At 39.5% G+C, this 21,825-nt stretch overlaps 1 protein-coding gene across 1 annotated transcript in view; it reads left to right on the forward strand.

Annotated features, from left to right (window-relative positions):
- The window catches only part of SEMA3D (semaphorin 3D), a gene marked incomplete at its 5' end in the record, with an annotated part of 96,006 nt that overhangs the window by 12,480 nt on the left and 61,701 nt on the right, over window positions 1-21,825 (forward strand). Inside the window, 3 exons of the mRNA XM_017727957.1 lie at window positions 6,250-6,410; window positions 18,664-18,726; window positions 20,369-20,488. Of these exons, the coding sequence (XP_017583446.1) occupies window positions 6,250-6,410; window positions 18,664-18,726; window positions 20,369-20,488 (344 nt within the window). The remainder of the gene's footprint in view (window positions 1-6,249; window positions 6,411-18,663; window positions 18,727-20,368; window positions 20,489-21,825) is intronic.

A 21,825-nucleotide genomic window follows, 5' to 3' on the forward strand; every position in this document is an offset into this window, starting at 1 on the left:
TATGAAGGGAGAAAAGAATGAAGATGGAAATGGAGAGGAGCACGGCAATGTTGCTTCAACTGAAGAAGGTGCTGATAAAGCAAGTGAAGGAGACAGCAGCAATATGAAGGTGAAGGAAGACGGGCATTCCAGTGAACACAGAACCAGTGATCAGAATGGGAAGGATGAAGAACACAGGGATGAGAATGTGAAAGGCAAGAATGAAGATGGAAAAGAAGAAGAAAGTGGAAATGTGGCTGCCAGTGAAAAAGAAGGCAGTGGTGCTGGCAAGGACAAAGGCAGCCGTGGTGGAATTGAAGAGGAAGAAGACGCCCGTGACGTTGGGAATAAGCGAGGGATCCTTTTAGTGGATGGCATACAGTGTCCTGTCGAGGACGTGGAGAGAGGTCGCTCAGTGGCAGCTGAGCTGATGGAGAGCTTCACGCGTGTCTTTATTGACAGCGTGAGCAATAGTTTCTACCCGGTGCCTCAAGAAGCCATCGGGGTGGGCAGTGCCTTTGAGGGTTGGAGTCCCCGTGAGCAGGACGTGGTGTACCGCGTGCTGGTCCCACTGAATCCCCCGCCGGGACACGCCTTCCACCTGGAGCTGAACAGTGCAGGGCAGATGGCAGCAAGGACCTTCTGCGTCCGTGTGGAGCTGGTGTGCACGTGCGAGAGGGAGCAGCTGGGCGAGAAGCTGTTGTGCTTCCTGCACCACTCGCAGGAGGAGCTGCGGCGGAAGCAGAAGCCCAGCCTCCTAGAGACACTCTGCACCGGCTCCTACCTGGACGTGGAGAAACCCTCCCACTGGTTCTACCAGCTGGTGAGATGCTCGTGGCTGCATTTGCCTCAGTCATACTCATGGCACTTGGTGTTTCAGCCCTGCAGCCGGTCCTGCCAATTCCGGCTGAGCAAAGGCAAGAAGAGCCTGATGGTGGAGATGCTGTTTGGGGTGCGCCACGGGGACTCCGACATCTTTGTGGTCAGCCAGCCCACAGAGGCCCAGAAAGGCGGCATCCAGCCTGCCGAGGCCGACTCCATCACAAGCACAGCATGGCCTGAGACGTACGCTGTGGCAGAGGCAAAATTCTTCCAGCACATCGCCAGGCAGGTGCCGTGTGAGAGCTTGCACCTGAAATGCCTGCAGCTCTTCACCTGCATCCTGAGGGGCACAGGTTTTTCCAGCTCGACCTGGAAGACTGTGGTCATGCACGTGCTGACCACCGTACCGCTGTGCACGGGGAGTAGGGGGGACGTGGCGCGAACGGTCGAGCCGCTCAACCTCTTTGAGCACCTGGCCCGAGATCCGGCCGCCCACGCAGAGGCGATGAGAGCTTACGGTCAGCTGCGATTCCGCCTCTGGATGCTGCTCTCCACCCACTGAGAGGAATTCCCTGCACAGAGCTGTGCTGGCGGGGCTCACACCTGATGGCAGCCACGTGAGCACTGCATAATTCTTGCTTTTTTCACTGGCAATCCTGAAGCTTCTTTCCTGCTCCCGTGGAAGGAAGATGCTGTGGCACACGGATTTACTGTGCAGACACACATCTTCTCTGCGTTGCCTTGCCCTTCACCTTCCAGTTTACCACGGTGCTGTTGCAATGTTCCTACATCCACGAGGCAGAAACTGGCTCCACGTGCACATCCTTACAGAAGACTATGAACTGAGAGAGATTGCTTGGCATACCTCAAAGACATGAAACTGGCCTGTTAGGGACTTAATGTAGTTGTTCAGTGGCCTGTAGCTCCCTTTACTATAGGAGAATAGGTAGTCCAAGTTTTTATAATAGGAATTCTTTATTAGCATTGCTTCCAGAGGTCCTTTATTATTATCAGTCTATAACTATTTTGCAAAGTTGCTCTTAGTTTAGGAAATTGAGCTACCCTACTATAGTAGATTGTCTGCTTTTCAGTAATATCTGGATAGCTATGTTTGGAAAATTAATAAAAGTAGAGAAGTGTCTCAAATTGCCTGAAACATGACATTCTTTATATTTAAGCCTCTGTATCTTAGAGAACGTTGTTCCTATATACCTGCCTGAAATAATGACATTTTGCAAACAGAGATGTTGGATATGTTACGTATGCTCTCTCTTGAGCAAACCCATAGAGATGCTTGAAGGTTGATGTGAAAATGCCCTGAAATGCCTGAAGTTCTACAGCAAGAGTTCTCCTGAATTTTTTAGGAATCTTTGGAAACGTGTTCTTTTCACAGTCACTTTTATAACTGTAATACCCTCCTGGGGAACAATTCAGTCCTGAAAGATGAACAGAGAATTCCCTAACTGCAAAACATGTGGTTTAGTACATAATTCTTTTTTGGGCTTCTCATAACCATGGTTTTAACACAAAACTGTGAACACAGAAAGTCATGTTTTCTCTATTCCCAGTTGTCTGTATCCTTTTGGAGAGGCCCTGTTGTTTTATGAATATTACGTTTTTCACCAGGTCTAATAGTATTGTATATCAGTGAGAGCCACTTCACATGCACAGCTTTGTCCATGGTGACATGCAGCTAAACAAAATGTAATTTACTTCTTGCAGTACATTGTAGAGATTCGTAGTAGTCTGGATGTATTTATTCGCTTTCCCTTCATACCAATATATCTGGGGTCAACTGGTCAATTTTAAACTCAGCATACTTTAGGAATTGGATAAATTGCTGCAGTCGTGCTATAAATACTTTTCTTTATCCCAGAAATTTGCTTGAGTTTCTACAATGCCCATGTAAACCTTCATGTGTATTTTCCAACATGAGAAAGGACTTGTTCCTACCTAAATGAAAGTGATGCAACCTTTGTTCTTTCCCGTATATGAAAGTTATACAGCCTTTAGTTTCAGAGTCCTTCAAAGTTGTCTGTAACTGTTTTGAAAGTGGCTGAGATGTTCCCTTTCTGCTAATTTAGGCAGGGCTTGTCACTAAAAAAAATCTGTAGCTAGTCACAAAGGGCATTCTGATTCTGAACCAAGTGGTTCTACATTGCTGCATTGTGACAGCATGCTGGAGTTGAGGAATGGCAACATGGTCACCACACATGTGAATTGATGCTAACAAGTGTAAATATGTTTTATAAATGCAAATACATATTATCAGAACAGAATGAAATTTTTACTTTTGAAGTCTCTTTGCTGTGGCTCTGCTGCTGGAGATTTTATAGGTAAGCAATGATCATGCTGTTTTGAGCCAAGTCCACTGAGATACTGTGTGAAATGAATAAACCCAGTCACTATTCCAGCTTCTATCACTCAGCAGTGAAATATTAACCTAAAAGGGGAGTTAGCTGGATACTTATTTAATCACCGGGCTGGAAAAAAGTATTTAATTTTGAGGAAAACAGCAAATAGAGACCATAAACTGAGTGCTGAACACCTACTCATCATGAAAGACCATCCCTGTAACTTTGTTACTGTACCTTGTGAGAATGCTGGTTCTGTGTTAGCCAGGCTACAGAGATGCAGTGATTCAAATCAACAGCTTGCTCTAAGCTTGAAAATCATTGGGAAATGTGCTTTTCACAGTAAATTTTTCCAGTGTAATATCCTTGGTGATAGTAAATATGTCTCGCTGTGAAGGGAAATTTCAACGTGTAAGATTAAAATGTGTTGTTTTATAGACTGAGAACAATTATTAATTTAGCTGAAATTTAATCAACCCTCTGTTAATATTTACTTGTAAAGTTTTATTAGGTCATATTACAGTTATAATCTTATCAGTGGCCGTGCTCAGAGTCTTATTTCCAAGCTGTTTTCAATAGTAAATACCAAACCTAATTCTTCACCACTTTGCAGCTTGTGTTGTCATTTGCACCAGTAAGAAAGGAGTGTGCAGTGTTGTCATTTCAATCTGGAATATTCTACAGATGTTTTCCTTATGATGCAGTGAAATAAATGATTGTACAAGGCATCAGGCAGGGCTCATTCCCACTTGGGCATTTCAGTCATGAGGCAGCATTTTCCCTCACTGTTGTAGCTGTTCTAGGTGGGGTTTTTTTTACTGAGAAATTCTAGAACTGTTAAACAACAGATGACAAATGTCCATTTGGGATGGTCTCTTCAGAGATCATTCCTTTCAAATAAGGAAATGGGAAGTAGACAGCAGTCTCAGTCATCATCCTTCATGTATGTGGAGAAGAATCAAATCCACATATTTTTGCAATTGACACTCTTGCAAAGAAGGCCCATGCTTTGCATGGCTTTAAGTGCTGAAAGTGCTTTAGAGCATTTGCACAAGCATGTAATTTGTCCTTCCTCAGATCAAATTCCTGTGGCTGCAGATGAGAAGGAATTTTTCCTCATATTCTGTATGCTAGTTACCTGTGTCCTGCAGGTGAGGACTGAGGTTTTTATAGTACCATGTTAACCATAAGCTGCTTCTAAAGTGATCTTGCTGGCAATTAATAAACATCTTTTAAAGTGTTACTAGTTTAGAAAACAGATCCTGACATCTTTGCCTTCACAAAAGATATGTGGGAAAGGACAGTGCTGGTGTATAGTAATGTAGTGCTCAGCATCAGATAAAATTTTTCAGCAAGATTTTTTCCCAAAGTACTGCCAAATAAATCTCACCTAGGGGAGTAGGAGCTGTAATGCATGACAATTTGTTTTCAGATTGTACCATAACAACATCCTGCACTGAGCCAGACAAAAGTACACAAACTTAAGTAGAAGTGACTGAGCCAAAAAATAATCGTCATAATTGTATACCAGGTAGTCAGATTAATAATGATAAAATATTTTTCTCCCACGGTTCTGTTCATTAGCCAGCACTAGAACTTAATCTTTTCTTGCCTGTGACTTGGTTTGTGTGAGACCTTGGAGAAAAATGTTCGGGTGGGTTTTTTTCCCTTTATTTAATTCAGGACTTTTTCTCCAAAACGCTGGCCCTAATTTTCATCATGATCAGGATATGCCAATAAATTGTGCAGTAACTCTGGGTTTAAAAAAACATTGTCCATCCAGTGCCAGGAAGGTGGAAATACCCTTAATTTTATGTTCCCGTTAAATACAGGATTTGCCTTTCTGTCTGAAGATTTCCAAATAGTTTAGCTTGGAGAGTTTGCTTGTGGAAGAACTGATTCACATGTTTATTTTCTTTTCCCCAAAGTAATGGCTACCCAACAAGACTTAAATATCCTTGTGCTCTTTTCTATATGTTGTTTGTGTCCTTGTCCAGAATTATGTCCACAGAGTATTCATTAGGCAAAATGCTACAGAATTTTTATTTTACAGCCTTTTAGCTTTTTTGCAACAGTATAGGTTCTTTCATTAGTTTCATAGAGCATCTTTTTTTTTTTTTTTTCTTAATTTCCTACAGTCCTACATTCAGTTCTGGGGCACCCAGTTCAAGAAAGACATGGACCTTGGAAGGAGGAGCCCTGAAAATGATCAGAGGGCTGTAACACCTTCCATATGAAGACAGGCTGAGAGGTTTGGGGTTGTTCAGCCTGGAGAAAAGAAAGCTCTGAGGAGACCTTATTGCAGCTTTTCAATATATAAAAGGGGCTTGTAAAAAAGATGTGGAAGGACTTTTTAACCAAAGCCTTTAGTGACAGGACAAGGGGCAATAGTTTTAAACTACAAGAGAGTGGATAGAAACTGGATATAAGAAAGACATTTTTTATGATGAGAATGGTGAGAAACAGGCTGCCCAGAGAAGTTGCAGATGCCCCATCCCTGGAAGTGTTCAAGGCTGTGTTAGGTGGGACTTTGAGCGAGCTGATCTAGTGAAAGATGTTCCTCCTCATAGTGAGGGAGTTGAACTGGATGATCTTCAAATATTCCTACCCACTGTTTCCTGCTCCTAATTATTCTTGGCTGGCATTGACCCTCTTTGCTGCTTTATATCTGGAGCACCAAATATGGTGAGGTATTGATCCTTGATCATGTGTATCCATGAGTATGGTGATGTAAATAGAATTAGTTTTCTTAGAATGAACGAAAGATATAGCACACATTTTGCAAAGATATGTCTTTCTTGGTTTCTAATTTCTGTTGAATTTCTCATTCCTTTATGCCATACAGATAATTTATTAAGAAAATTTAATATAGAAAAGTATTTTGTGAAAGTAAATATTACCCAATTTGGAAGTAAGAAAAACCCCAGAGAAACCCGAAGTTAACAGGAATTGTATTATGACTCTGGAAAGACATGCTCCAAGACTGCACTTATTTCCCTGGTACACTCCATGCTGGTTGCATATATTTATAAAAGACACTGATGAGTCATATATAAACATTTTGATTATAAAGATTTTCTTCGTTTTCCCACAGACTTGCTGCTTTCAAACAGCTGCATCCCATTCCTGGGCTCAACAGAGGGGCTTGATTTTCGAACCTTGCTGCTAGATGAGGAGAGGGGCCGGCTACTAGTTGGGGCAAAGGACCACATCTTCCTGCTCAACTTGGTTGATGTAAACAAAAATGTAAAAAAGGTCAGTTCCTTTTCCATGGAGTTTATTTCCTAAGTTAAATTTTGTTAAGTTCTTTCTGTTTGGTTGGTTTTGTGTTTTTATTTATTTATTTCTTCTCTGGGTAACTGCAGATTCGTTGTGCAATGAAATTTACCAAGATTTGATAATCTCACCTCCCATAGTTATACAGATTATCTTTAATCAATTGAGTTTCTTGTGCTGTATGATCTCCTTTGTGACTGATGACCTGCAAGAGATCAGCTGTGCGGAAGAGCCCTGCAGTGCATGAAAATAGCATCAAAATATCAGCAGACAGGAAAAATGCAGCTCAGAGTGTTCACTTCTCAATTCCTCTGGTCATGGTTACCCTCCTCATTTAAAAGCATTTGGAAGGAAATAACTGAAGACAGCTCTTTCATTGCTTCCTGGCATCCCTGGGATTACTTTACTCTAATACTGAACAGAGCAGAGGCAATTATGATGGTTTAAATCATAGTAAAATGTAAGTGGCAATTTTAACATTTTGGTTAATATCTAGAATTACTAGTTTTAGGAAAAGCTTCCACTGGGATCTGCTGTAGTCCCTTGCCTGTGCCCAGTGACAATGTGTTAACTTGAGATAATAAGATGACAATTTAGCCTTCAATATTTCTAGCAGACATGGTGAACTGAAGCTTTGGAAGCACAGTTGACTGCTATGAGTGAAAACCAGATGCTTGCAATAGGAACACATGAAAACTGGTTTCCTGCTTCTCCCAGATATGAAGAAAATTTGAATTCTCAGCTGTGTTTGGTATTTTCTTTAGGCACCAGAGGGTGGTTTTAAATTACTACGTACTGCTGCCAGCTCTGAAGAGGTAACTGACCCTGAATTAATGTGATTGCAGGCAGGAGCTGAACAGGTGGAACAAGAGACTATTTTGCCCTCATGTTTGAGAGCAACACTTGCTGTCATTGTATAGAAGAGATACAGTACCAGTCTGAATATCTTGTTCCTTATCTGGACTTCAGCAATGCTGCACATGCCAGTTTTTGTAAAACTCAGATTCTGGGTATTTCAGGAAATTTCTTCCTGGCATGCTTTATCAAGCACTTACCTTGCTTCTGTCAGCTCAATAATTGACTCAAAATCCACTACCCCTCCCAGGATATTGCATTAATAACAGCACTACTCATAATTGCAAATTTTCAGACTACAAATTGATTTTTGGTGTAAGCTTTCTGTAGAAGACAAATTTTGTTTGTGTGAAAAGCAGACTTCTGTTTCTGTGGGCTTCTGCTTGCCTCCTGAGAGATGCTGAGTGCTGTCACCTCCCATTATGTTCAGTGGGGCTTTCTGAGCCCAGACCTTTCTGGAGGTGGCAGCACTCTGCATGAGCCACCCCTCAGTCCAAGCTGGTGACATTTTCCCTTTGGCCAAACCACCGCTGTTCATTATGGACCTTGTGCTTTCCAAGAAGAGCAGAACACCGATGGAGCCAGGAGAACTAATGTGCAGTCAGACAGTGCCATTTGGTATAGATGTTGTAAAGAAAAAACTCACTTTGTATTGGAAAGAAAATTTGCATTTCCTAAGATGAATAGAGAATGCATGCTTACCTATCTGTGGTAACCAGAAAGGAGGGAATAAAATTCCTAACCACTTGCATATCTGGACTAAATATGTGTGCAGGTTCAAATACTTCTTTTAGTGGTAAACTAATAGTTTAACTATTCAGATAATATTTAACTTTTCACAAAAAAGCACTGAGGCAAAATATATTTAAATGGGTAGAACTGACTGAGAAGCCTTGCAGAGCATCCTGGTGTGCTGATTTCCCAGGTCTCCATGGGCATTCAATAACTTTATAAATGTATCTTCTTGCATAAATGCCCAGGTAACACAAGACAATGTCACGTGAGTGTTTCTCTTTAATTCCACTGTGCTTGGCTGGTAGAATCTTGCAGTGGAGGGAAGGGATGAGATGAAGGAAGTTGTGTGAGGAGCTGTGTATAAATCTCAGCCCCTGAGGAGGATGCTAAAGGATACTCTACAGTAGCAGTGAAGTGTCAGAAAGTAGCATTTGCCGGTGCTGTGTTTAGACTGACCGTGGTTTGGGTTGGCGCTGGGCCAGGCGGCTCACTTCCAGGCCTTCCCAGTGTGAGGAAACCACACATGTTGGGACTACAAGGGTCTGAAGTGTGTCCTTTGTACTCCTCTGGAGTACGAGTCATCTGGAAAAAATAATCTGCTTAATACAGCTACTAAAATGAGTAGAAATTGATTAGAATATTAAGTTTCCACCTATAAATGATGTGTTTATTAATGACTTTGAGGAAGGAGTGTTAAAAGCACGCTGATGGGGCGAGAGAGGTATAACAACTTTGAGACTGCAGTGCAAGATTGTGCATAGTTTGGGGTTTCTGTTCTTTAAAACAAAGCTGAATATGAACTTTAGAATGCTCTGTGCTGGGTAGATTCATCTTACTTTAATAAAGCTCTCAGTTTCAGATATTTGTTTTGTTATGAGCTACTGATATCTCCAAAAGCTAAGTCAGGATCCCAAACAATTTGTTCTCATGTGTGGATATAATTACTTGGCAAGATTACATTTTAGAGTCTAATGCTCTATATTAAGACATTCTGGCAAAGAAGGATCCAAAGCATTGTAACCTGCTCCCTTTTCTAATGTATACATATATATAATTTAATAACTTCCTTTTTAAAACCTATTAATTTACCTAAATTAGTTAATTTGACTTATATATATTAAGTTATAGCTTTATTTCCTGCTGTATTTTTCCTGATGAAATAAATCAGTAGTTCTGCTAGAGTCACAATTTCTTAAATCATTGTAGTTTTTATTCAATTTATTGTGTAATAGGTTGAAAACTTCCTTAGCTGGCAGCTTGAAAAAAAATCTGTCCGGTTTCCAATGCTTGTAAACCTCATTATAAAACAACAGTAAGTACCACAGTGTAATAAGCAAGTCCTCCAGAATGACAGACGAATGCAGAAAGTGAAAGTGATTATAGTCAATAAATATATAAAATATAGCAATGGATAATCATCTTTCTGTAGCAGGGATGTATTTTCTCTGAAGTTTTCCCGTACAGAAGCCATTAGCTCCTATTGCAGGAATGGCATTATTAAGTGCCATAGTCTTTTTCTGAAAGATCCTCACATCCCTGACAAATTCTGCAAGCTATTTGCAAACTGGAAAAATTGTGATTTCTTCCTGTGAGTAAAATAAAGATGGTCAGCAAAAGAAAGTAGTTCTGCTGAAGGCCTCTGTGCCATTACCACCAGAAATGCAATGTAAAACAGAGAGATGTTTAACAGCATGAGAGGCTGGAAAGCTGACGAAGAAATTCTATAGGAACCCCAACCTCTGGGATCCTGCTGGAAACATTACGTCAGTACATCGAAGTTTCTCGTGAGTTTGCGTAAAGCCTTTTCTATTTTACTCCTTGTGCTAAATAAATATGAAATACAAAATGTTGTCAGCTGGGTAAACAGTGGGTAAATAGCTGCAAAGCAATGGTGCCCCTTTCTGTGGCTGTGCTAACAGTGCGCGCGGGGTTACATGTCAGCGCGATTATCACGGTGTGATCTGCAGCGCGACCCGCCCAGCTCCACAGGAATAGGAATGCTATCAAGGCCTGACAAGCTTTTGAAAAGCTGCCAACCTGCAGGAGCTGTCAGTGCTAGAAGACACAGCCCCATGTGGGCCAAATAGATAAACATGTCAGATCCCCAGTAGCAGCTTTGGAACAAGTTGTTTTCATCTGTCCCAGTGTGCACTGGCTCAGGGTCACAAATCATCATTGCTTGGAGCATCCTCAGTTTGTAGTTGCTACTATTTTTCTGGCATGTGCAGCTGTCTTGTGACATCCTTGAAAGCCCTTTTGTACTGACTATTACCTGTATTTCACAGGGAAAAATATACATATGCATAAATATGTATTTATCTGCTGGGTAAATGCTTATGAAATAGCTGCACATAATTTTTTCTGTAACTGCTGTGCTTTCCAACAGTTAAAGTGAGCTTGTATTTCAGCACTGTTATCATTATGCACTGTTTGCAGTGTGACCCACCCACCTCTACAGGAGGGGGAACATATATGCAAATACATATGCATATTTATGTAAAATAGCACCCTCAAGATACAGGAGCAGAATTTTACATTCATTGCTCTGAGAAACTTTCTGTCAGTCTGTATAAGCGTGGTCTCAATTAGGAATGAACCCAGTGGGAATTTAGCCAGTACTGAAGGGAGGCTTTGGTTCTTGCCATCAGGCCTGAGCCTCAGGAATATGTACAGAGTTTGAGGTGTTTATTGCAGCCTTGAAACACAGTAATACCAAGATTGGTCCTTCCTAAAAAATATGTGTGGCTTATTCTATAACTCAAAGGAAGTTAGCCTCCTGCCTGTCAGCAAAACTGCAGACAGCCTGAGAGTGAAGCTTTCTTGACCTGTCAGAAGAAAAAGTTTGCCAGGAAGCATAATTGAAGGCCAAAGAGTCATGTGGAAACCACTGGAGATATTTAAACTTACGAAAGTGGGACATGAGGACTGAGATAATCTAGGATAAAGGCAGTGAAACTTTGGGTTAGGGACTTCCAGAGGCAGAGGTGATATCTTTGTGCTTACTAGCCCTTGAAGGGGTCTTACCACTGAGCTATTTACTCTATAAAGTTGTTTGGCAGACTTAAATTTAGGCACCTGTGTAGACAAAGTGAAAGCTTTTGAAAAGTGTTTACAGACACAAAACAACAGATGGAGCAAGACGTGAAGAAAGCAATATGAATCCAGCATTACCACAGTCCTAGGTGGAAGAGAGTGTCTCTGTTATTTCCTTTTGCATTGTTGCTGTAAATTATGTTTCCATAAACATCCGCTGTCATTTTTCTATTTTACCCGTGTGTTTAGCTATAAAGAATGGCCAGTATCCTGCTCTCTGAAAACATTTGCTCATATTGGTCATTGGCGTTTTCAAAGGTAGGGTTTGTTTTTAGTCTGAAGTGATAAACATGTCAGGAGCAATGCCATTTACCCTAAAAATCCTGGTGTACAGTTTCCTTTTAGGAGAAAGAGGCAGTAGTCAGAAGTTTGCTGTGGTTACGCTGTGGAAAATGAAGTGTAGAAGCACTGAAGCCTTTCAAGATTTAATCCATTGTAAATGAAATCAGCATCTGGTCTATTTTCTTTAAGCCTTCACATGTGCTCATATACACGTGAAAATGCACTTTTCAGAAAACCCTTGAGGCTGGAAGTATTGGCTGCTACTTAAGTTGCGTTGGAGATCACAGTTTAAGAGGAGTACTGGGGCATGTGGAGATGTAGCTTTGTCCCAGACAGATGCAATATTAAATCCCATTTGGTTCTAATATGAGGTTTCAGTCTAACAGCCACCTGCCAAATTTAAGCTACCAAAAGTTCGTGAATGGCGTCATCCAAATACACAACTTTTATTTCCCTCTGACTTCCAGTGCATTTTACTCAGTTCAATGGCATCATGAAAATAAAGAATGCCATACACTGACACTGGCACCCCCTTCCTGTTATATCAGATTATATCTTTCAGAGATCCAATTTTCTGTTACTATGAAATAATTGGAGGTGGAATTTCTGGTCAGTTAATTTCCTAGATGTGTATTGCAGGTACACATAATGATACCACAGGTGAAGGTCTGTGGCAAGATATAAACAAGATTTAAGGATAAATTCTTGGCTTTTAACAATCTCTTAAGTATTTCTGAGAGTTAGCTGAACCTTGATGAAACTGCTGTAAAGAAAGCTAGATGAAAATCTCTAAAGACAGCCTGGTTAGTTTTCAAATACAGGGAGAAATTCAAATGAGGAATTCAAATGTATCAGCTTCCTTTGTTTGCTGATGACTTTAAAATACTGAATTCCAGAGTACAGCTATTACAGTGGGAGTCGGTTACAAGACCTACTCGGGGTAACCTTCCTGTTGGGATTTGTATATGAGAAAAATCTGTCCAGTTCCCCAAGCTGTGGACTTCCATACTGCACACATTGATGCAGCAGATGTGAGGTATTTAGAGAACAACTGGTATACCAATATGGTGTGCTAAAATCAGATCATTTTCTCCTTAATTAGCGCAGTTGTTTAGAGCATGGTGCTAATAATGTCAAGGTCATGGGTTCAGTCCCTGTACAGGCCATTCATTTAAGAGTTGGACTCAATGATCCTTGTGGGTCCCTTCCAACTCAGAATATTCTGTGATTCTGTGGTAATTGTAACACTCTCTGTTTTCCACAAAATGATACTGAGAATGCATTAAATTCTTTCCAGTGTTTTCTGGGAAATTCAGTAAATTTTTAGGGCTTGCAGTAATTTTTAGTGAAGTGACCTGGGGTCAGTATACAGCAGTGACAAATGTCCTAGTTCTCAAGATGCAGTCCATGAACACCCACTCTTATGGCATTGGGGCATGACATTCATGATACTGTCTTATGCATCAGGGTGACATTCTTATTGGATCACTGTCGTGTGTTTGCTCAGTGCTCCTTGCTCTTACTGGTTTTCTTTGCTTTTAATTTTTGAGCTATGAATTACAAAGTTCTTCAGAAAATCAAGAAAAAAAAATTAAAAAAAGGAAGTCACATTATTGTCATTTTACTGCTGGGAAAATTGAGACCTAACTGTCACATATAGTAAGACAATAACAAAGCCAGGATTAGACTGTCTCCTGGTTTACTTCAGTCTGTTTGGATCATGTTGCCCTCTTTACTGTACTCGTTTTATGGTCCCATTGAGCTGAGTCATGAATCCTTTTTTTTTCACACAGGGGGGTAGTTTTTCATGGAGAAGAGTTTGTAAGGGGGAATATATTGCATATCCCAGTGTGACAAACGGTTTACAACTCAATCTGGCTTTGGGAACTGCAGTTGGGACTGTCATATGGGGAATTTACCCATACCAGTGATGAGCCTAAGCTTCTGAATTACAGTGTACATGCTTCACAAAGCCTTAGTAAGACATTTTGATGCCCAGAAAGCTGTAATTTTATTGCATACCTTCCCTCAAGCATCAATATGATGAATATCTAGTCCTCAGAATAAAACAAGGGAAGAAAGCTGGCTTTCTCTTGCTGCATCAAGCAGCTGTTTAAAATCAATGTATTTTCATCTTAGTACTTCTAGCACCTCTTACTCCTTTTAAATAGGAAGGGAGCAATCCCTTTCTTCATAGGCCTCAAATTCAGTGTGTGAGTGTTTTGAGACATGCTGATTAGCTGATGTCTTTCACTGCTGGTAGGGACACACCCTGCTGGTGCTCCATGCACCACTAGTAAAGCACTTTGGGGTGTCCTGTTCCAGAGGCTGCACTGATAGAGAAGTGCTGAAGCATCAGGCATGGGAGAGGCTCCAGTGAAAGCCCCAGGGCTGCTGAAAGCCGACAGCCTCAATGGCGCACTCAAGTGCTTGCTGCTGGCGTGAGCGTGGCTATCTTGGGGACGTGAAACTGGAAGGAGTCACGTTGGTCAATTGGTCTCACTCCCTGCTATCAGCATCAGCTACCTCATGGAGCAGTTATTCCTCTCATAACCCAGTCCAAAGCTGTTGTAAGTGGCCCTTTGGGATACTTCATGCAACTTCTTTAGGAATGTTGTTGCTGTGGAACAGATCCTTGTTACTACTCCAATGTTTCAGATTGGATTTTTGTTAAAATCTACAATCTATTATTTATATTTATTTATTAGCAGTTTATACCCATTTCCTCTGGCTGTTTATAATTCTGGTCTTCAGAGCCCTTTGATTGATTATTCCTGCATAATTTAACTTCTTTTGTTTTAGTGATGCTTCCCAACTTCGTGTCATCTGCAGGGGTTGTTGGAGAGTTCTGGGATTTTACCAAAGCTACTGACGAGTGCATGAAATAGGATGAGCTCCGACATTTTTTCTTGAGGAACCTCATGAGTAACTTTGTACCTCAAGTTCTTTACTTATCAGACCATTTTTTTTTCTTGTACTAATGCCTGTTTTTGGCAGCTGAGCTAATCAGTTTCCATGTGACAATGTAGTGAATACTTAAATGGAGCCCTGACGAAGAGCAGCTCTACCACCTTAATGTAATTCAGCTAGGTTATTAAAGAAAAGTACAATACTGAGCGGGATAATGGCTGTTTACCAAATTATATTGTCTTCTCTACCACACTCCATTTTCATTGGAAACTTGTCTTATTTCTTCCCTAACTAAAAACTTGTTTTGAAACCTTAGAAACAGATGAAAAAAGACCAGTGGGCTTTTAAATTGTTTAGATAGCTTGTGATCTTCCTCTTCTGTATTGTGACAATATATAGCATTTTCCACTCATTTTGTAAAGTCCTGCACCATCCTAGATTTAGTAGCCTAATTCGAAGTGATTCTTGAAAAAGCTGTACTTTCACACATTTTTTTTGTAATCAGATTTCACTGTTTTATTTTTGAGCACCCCTTCTCCTAAAGATTTATAATCGTAAGCATTAGGCTAGGAACAAAATCTGATAGAGAAAGATGCATACATAAAAATGAGTAAAATACCAGTATCATTAATTCATGACAGATGGCAGCTGAAATTTGGCTCTTAATGTTGGATCCAGATATTATTTATATATATATATACATATATATAAAAATAGCATCCACATATCAATTTATTTATATATAAATAATGTATTTTAAAAAGTTACTTCCTTTTTCATTCCTTTCTTATAGTAAAAATGCATATTTAGAGGAAGGGAAAATGTTACTTTTAGAAATTTACTGCTCCTGATCTGGAAAAGACCTTTGTGGTTTTAAATGTTTTGTTTTAATCAGAAATCAATTTCCAGCTACCCTTTGAAGTGATACCTTATTTGTCCTACACTTATGTACTGCTTAATTTTGTACTCCTGGGAGGTTTCCTTTCTCTCTGATAGAAAAGAGCTTATTAACTTTCATTTATTAGGAGAATTTAATTTCTTTCCCATTCCTAAATTTAAGAAAATATTTGAAGAATGATTTAAAAGTAATGGTAAGATTGTTTTTTTTCTTTTAATTGGGCAGTAGAAGATAAAATCTGGAAATCATGACAGTAGCTGACTTTTGGAATTTTGATATGGTTATTTTAAAAGGAAAATAAACTGAAGATTAAGAAAAGAAAAGAATCCTATTTAAGTATATAGTTCACATATTCCAACTAGTTGCATTCTTGCCTTAAATCCAGTAACTCCACTTAGCTATTCTAAGATTTCTCCAGACATTTCAGATACATACAACTATAAAGTATTTTAAATATATAATTTGTACTGATGGTAACACAAAATGATTATAACTTTACAAGTCAATGTCATTGTCACCTTTAGTATATAGGGCCTGGCTATCTGGGTTTTTTTTTCCATTCCTTGAGGTTTTTACTTATTGAGAAATTTGGGAATAAAAGAGAATTTGTTAATAAGATGTTACCATTGTGAATAAAACATATAAATAGAAAAAAAAAAAAAGAAAAAAATGACCAACTTCAAAGCTTCAAACCATTTACAAGCTCAATGATTTTAAATCTGAAAGAAACTACAGGAGCCTCCAGTCTTACTTTTTTGGCATATTGTGAAACTAAGTAACACATTGGAATAAAATATAATGGTAAAATTTAATTTCACCCCCTACAGAAAAGTCAGTACACATGTATAGTGTTGCTTGTGCCAGTGTTTGAGGGAACCAGACTTGTGGCACTGTTACACAGCATGTCCTGTAATAAAAAAATGAAGTTCATGCTTTTTTTCTCAGCACATCAACTCATTATTTTATGCAATTTTCATGATGCAACTCATCAAATTATGCAATTTTCTTGATCTATTACAATTTAGAACTGACAGTTTCTGGGAATCTCTCATTTCTCATATGGTAAGCTAATAAATATCACTTTTACTCCCCTATATATAATTGCAAATTGATTTTCAAGTTAGATCACTTAGCTTCACTTTTCATTGTCTAATGTGGCCTTATATAATGCTAAATACTGAGGCTGTTGAGTAACTAGAGAGTAAAACAATTGATTTTTTTAATAATAATTGTCTGTGGTCAATTATCATAGAAGGGGGGATGTGTGTATTTCAGCCTTGTAGGACAAACACTGATTCCCATGAAGGAATCTGTAGAAGAATTGAGGGTAAGTCAAGTCCATTAACACTTCTGAAGCCTTGAAGCAGATGTCTCTGTTTTTAACTCCTCCAGTTCGTCTGTGTAGTTGGCAAGGACAGCTGGGCATTTTCAAAAGCCTACAAAGGCACATCTTGTCTACCTCATTGGATAACTAAACTTTGGCCAAAAATCTCCCAAACCCCTTGAAGACCTCGAGGCTTTCCTGTAACTGATTCAGGGATCTTGGGCATAAAGTTTATGTACAAGAAAACTGAGGATCAGATCTCAGCTTAGACAGATCTCCATGGCCAAATGTATTTGGAGATCCATGATCTTACATTCCTCTATCTGTTCCTTTTCATCAGCTTTTCTTCACTGGTAGCTTTTCATCAGCTTTTCTTCTTAAACTTATCTGTGTTGCAGTGGAGACCAGACTGGACCTACCTTCAGCCCTTCATGATGTTTCCAGTACTTTCCTGTGTGCTTCCTGGCACTGTGCTCTGTGCCATCCACACACCCCTGAGATGGCTGATTGCATTTTCAAACCTGGGTGCTTTGATCAGATCTTTATGAGAAAATGCTCTGGGAAAGCAAATTTGTGCTCCAGTGCTGCAATGCTGTTACACTGTCTTATCTCTGACTCCATGTAAATATTGTTGCAGAGGGTTAAGGTTTAAGTAACTTAAACTACATTGTCTCTGCTAAGAGGTTTTTATCAGAAAGGTAACTGAGTTCACTTGAGAGGAAATTAATTTCCTTGCAGAAATCCAATACATCCATTTTCACTGGGAAGGAAAGAGAAAGAAGTAAAATCCAGACTGTTTCCAGATTGAGAGAAACAGTGACTGTAGGTTTTGGAAAGTGATAAAGGTACTTGAGGGAGGCCACTTGCTTTTTTCTTTCCTTACCCATGTGGGACTGAGCCTGTGTTTGTAAAGCCACATCCTATAAGGTGCCAACAGCTGGGTGAAGGGGAATATGACAGCAGTCAACTCCTCTTGCGTGCCATTGAGTTGTGCATCCTTCCTTGATGATGTTTTTATTTGTAATGCATATTATAATTCTTCATTCCTATACATTTGCTATTTAAGATTTTGTAAAGCATGACTGGAGACTAAAGCATTTGTGACTGCTAATGACCTGCTGACTGGTGCCTGGGACTTCAGGCAATTTACTAATCAATATTTGCTTAAAAAGTAGTGTGATTTTTTGTGTTTTTATTACTAGTCATGAGAAATAACAATTGCTTTTTCTTGTCAAAATTAGAAGTACAAAATACCCGTATTTAACACGACGGGGATTCAAGAAGAATCTGTATTTAGCTTCTATTTTAAATTTAATAGAATCAGATGTACTCAATCATATCCAGTTTTGACTGCGCTTAATTGAAATCAGTGAGGCAGAACCTGAACTGTTGTTCATTGACATTTCTTCACTGACACAATTTGGATTACAGTAACTGATAGTATTTTGTCATCTGGATTTATGTACATCAAAACCTATTTTGTAGAATTCTGCAGGGCAGATTAAAAAAGAAAGACAAACAGTATCAATATATACTGGCAATTATCTAAGGTCCACAGTTCTTCTCTAAACTTCTGTGTCATTTTCTCAGTAAACTCAGTTAATGTTGATGAGTGATGTTTTTAAACCATGCACTGTTGATTCCTGTCAAATGTACTTTTTGTTCTACAAATTTCCCTTAAGCTATCCTTGGTTTTTTGAACCTAATTATTTTCATTTGAAAATTGGCAGAAAGAGTAAGTGGTTTTTTGTAACAGTTATGCCAAGTCCACTGGACCAAATTCTTACAAATGTAATTTGCCTGGCTTTGCAATCAGTTTAGTTTCCAGATGATTTGGCTCATCATAACTTTGAGAGAAACACATAATGGTGACAAGGTGCCCTGGCCAGATTAACTGAATGCTTTTTAAAAGTACATGTAGCCAATGAAGAAATAAACAAGGATCAGCGGGGTTGATTTAAAGCCTCTTAACTTTTTGTAATGGGATCTTGTATTTGAAGTCATGTTCATTTCAATTTACATGCAAGGTCCTTCAACATGCATAAATCTCTTTTAACTGTTTATTCCTGGAATAATCTACAGTCACAGGACAGTGTATAATCTTCATAATCTTTGTCTTGTTTTAACTGTTACAGATTTACTGGCCTGCAGCAAAAGAAAAGGTAGAATTATGCAAATTAGCTGGGAAAGATGCCCATGTAAGTATGATGTATGTTTTTTATTATTGCTGAGGATTATGCATATCTGTGTATTTTTTATTAAATGCAAAAAATGCTTTAGTAAGCTCTTGTTACACTTCTTCTGAACTAATGTCCTAAGTGTTTCTTCTTAATTAAAAAACAAAGTTACATTTCTATTGGTTTTTAAATATTAATACTTAAAAAAATTCAATATTGCAGGCATCAATCATGATATGTTGTTCTTTTATGTAATAAATGCAGCTGAGAGATGAATGGAGTTTCCTCAAAAATGTATACCAGGCAGTATTTCCCTGGAATCCTCTTTTCTCACATTAAAATGCTTCTTTTTTTCTTGGGTATATCCTGAATGTAACTTCATTATAATTCATGAAAGAAACAGTAGTAGAGCAGTGTACAAATCAACTTAATTTGCAGACAGCTGCAGTTGGGGTTAAAAAAAAATCTCAGACTCAATGGCTTTTGCCAGAAACCACAAATCTTCTTTAGGAAGTATATTTAAGGTACATACGTGTATACAATACAACTTTTATATGTTTTGTGCAGCACAGATTACGTCATGTGTCTAGAGCCCACTATAAATGTAAACATTTCCTGGCTGTAAAATAAAATTTCTTCCTTTTCTCTCCAAAAAAAATCTCCAGCATGTCGGTTACCAAGGTATATTCCAGCTCAAAATGCTCTCAGCTCTCTGCCTGAAGAGTTTAGCTTTTTATTCTAACTTGTTACTACCCTTACCTTTACAGCAGTCAGAACCTAAACAATGCTGAGCATTGGAAATATTCTGATACTTGTGTATGTGGAAGATTTGTGCTGATCTATTTCTACACTAAGAGAAAAAGGAGAGGGTCCTGAGAGGGAAATAGTTGTTTCGGACTCTCACTTAGATGCAGGGTGATGGCTTGAACATATGAACGAATCCTGTGTGTTCCCTCTGAAGTATCTGTTATGTGTTTTTGTATTAATTTCATTCTGGGGAAGGCTAAATCAAGGCTTTTCCCCCAGCCCCATGTATCATCCTTGCAAGCATGCCTGTGCTACTTACCAACAACAACATGGAGCAAGCCCAGCTAGAGCCAGGACGTCCCACTGGACTCAGAAATGACCAAATAAAAGTCACCAGTAAGATGTGGTTGGTGCAGAGACAAAGCACACCCTTGGAAGTGTGTTGAAGCCTTTCAGCCCACCACAGTTGCTTTAATCATGTGATCTTTGGTATTAAAGCACGTGCAGTACCCTGAGCTGGGAGCAAAGGTAGGAAGACTGGTAGCCAGACAAACGCAGTGGCTCTGTGACCTCTGCCCAATTGTTGACAGGTGTTGTTTGCTACAACACTGGCTGAACAGATACCCTCCAAACCGTGCTGTGAGCAGAGAGCTTCTCGTGGCTGTAAGCATACAGCAGAATTAGGTTTGCAAGTCTGATTGATGAACTGCCTGGTAGATAGCCACTGTCAAGTTATAGTCCTAAGAGGTTTGAACTACTTGTAAACAGTTTCTGCTACAGTAGTTTTGAGTTTAAATACACCAATGCTATGGCTGTAACTTATATAAGCTTATATGGCTGTAACTTACATTATATGTATAATGTGAAAGAGAAGAATAAACATGAAAAGTAACCTTTATCTTTCTTTTCCCAACAGACAGAATGTGCCAATTTTATCCGAGTTCTTCAGCCGTACAACCGGACCCACGTTTATGTCTGTGGCACAGGAGCGTTTCACCCTCTCTGTGGATACATTGAGCTTGGAACTCACAAAGAGGTAATTTAACTTTCTCACTAGTCTGACATGTCAAGGAATAGCCCTCATCTTGTGTAGCATTCATCATAGATTGGAAAATACTATGTGAGTGTGTAAAAAATGACCTGACAGCAGCTTGCATAAATAACAGGGTAAGTGGTGGATTCTGTGGGTCAGACGGGAACTCTTGTTCTCACATTTGGTATGTGCATATCGCTTTTGAACAAAGCACTTTCCTCAGGCTTAATACACAAAGTTCTTCAGAATGACACTTCCATGTGATTAACTAAGTGAAGAGAACATCTAATCCAGATGTCTTCCTTTCTAGTAAGTCATTTCTGCACATACTTTCCTTACGCACATACATTCAGAGTTCAAGATGAAACTTGTTCTATCTTTTAATGTACATATACCGCAGAGGGTTTCCTATGCCTTGTGCATGAGAGTAATTAAACACTTTGAAAAGGTTCTCTAAGCCTGAGTCCAGGGACAACATCTCAGAACTTTGCAGTGTGTTGCAGTCTGGTCACCAAGCAGGTCTTGGGTGTCCTCCATCACTAGTGGCATATTCCCGAGCCGAAGTTAGCAGCTGACTGGTCTTCATTTACTGGTGACAAAGAAATCACTATCCTAAGTGGTAAATGTTTGAGACCTAACCCCCACAACAGAAGAATTTTAGTGTTGTGTCAAGCAGCCACTTAGTACACAAGTCTCTTTTTAACTCCTGTATGTATCACACCTTGGCTATATTTATCCCACTGATACTGTTCTCAGACAGTGTTGAGATGTGTGTGACCTGTCCGTCTGCTTGCCTGTGGTGCAGGCTTCCTATGCTGCTATAGAAATAGCTTTCTCTTTTCTTCAGGGCTTGGTGAAATTCTAGAATATAGGAAATGAGGTGTAAAGTTAATAAATGTAATAACCTGAAACAGAATAATAGAATTATAGAATGGTTTGAGTTGAAAGGGCCCTTAAAAATTACCTAGTTTCAACCTCCCTACCATGGGCCGGGATGCCTTCCACTAGACCAGGTTACTCAAAGCCCCATCTAGCCTGGCCTTGAACACTTCCAGGGATGGGGCATCCACAGCTTCTTTGGGAAATCTGTGCTGGGGCCTCACCACCTTCAAAGGAAACAATTTTCTTCCTGCTATCTTATCTGAACCTACCATATTTCATTAAAAGCCATTCCCCCTTGTTCTGTCACTGATACATGGAATCAAGGGAAGGTCCTCATGGAAAAAAAAGTGATTAAGCTTGCCCAGACTGAGACCCATAATTATGTACCCCACAATCTGTGGGTTGGATAACCTACCCAGAGGGGCTGCCTATGCAACAGAAAACTGAAGCTATGAGAA

This window comes from Corvus brachyrhynchos, unplaced genomic scaffold, assembly GCF_000691975.1.
Source record: "Corvus brachyrhynchos isolate BGI_N302 unplaced genomic scaffold, ASM69197v1 scaffold50, whole genome shotgun sequence".
Lineage (NCBI taxonomy): Eukaryota > Metazoa > Chordata > Aves > Passeriformes > Corvidae > Corvus > Corvus brachyrhynchos.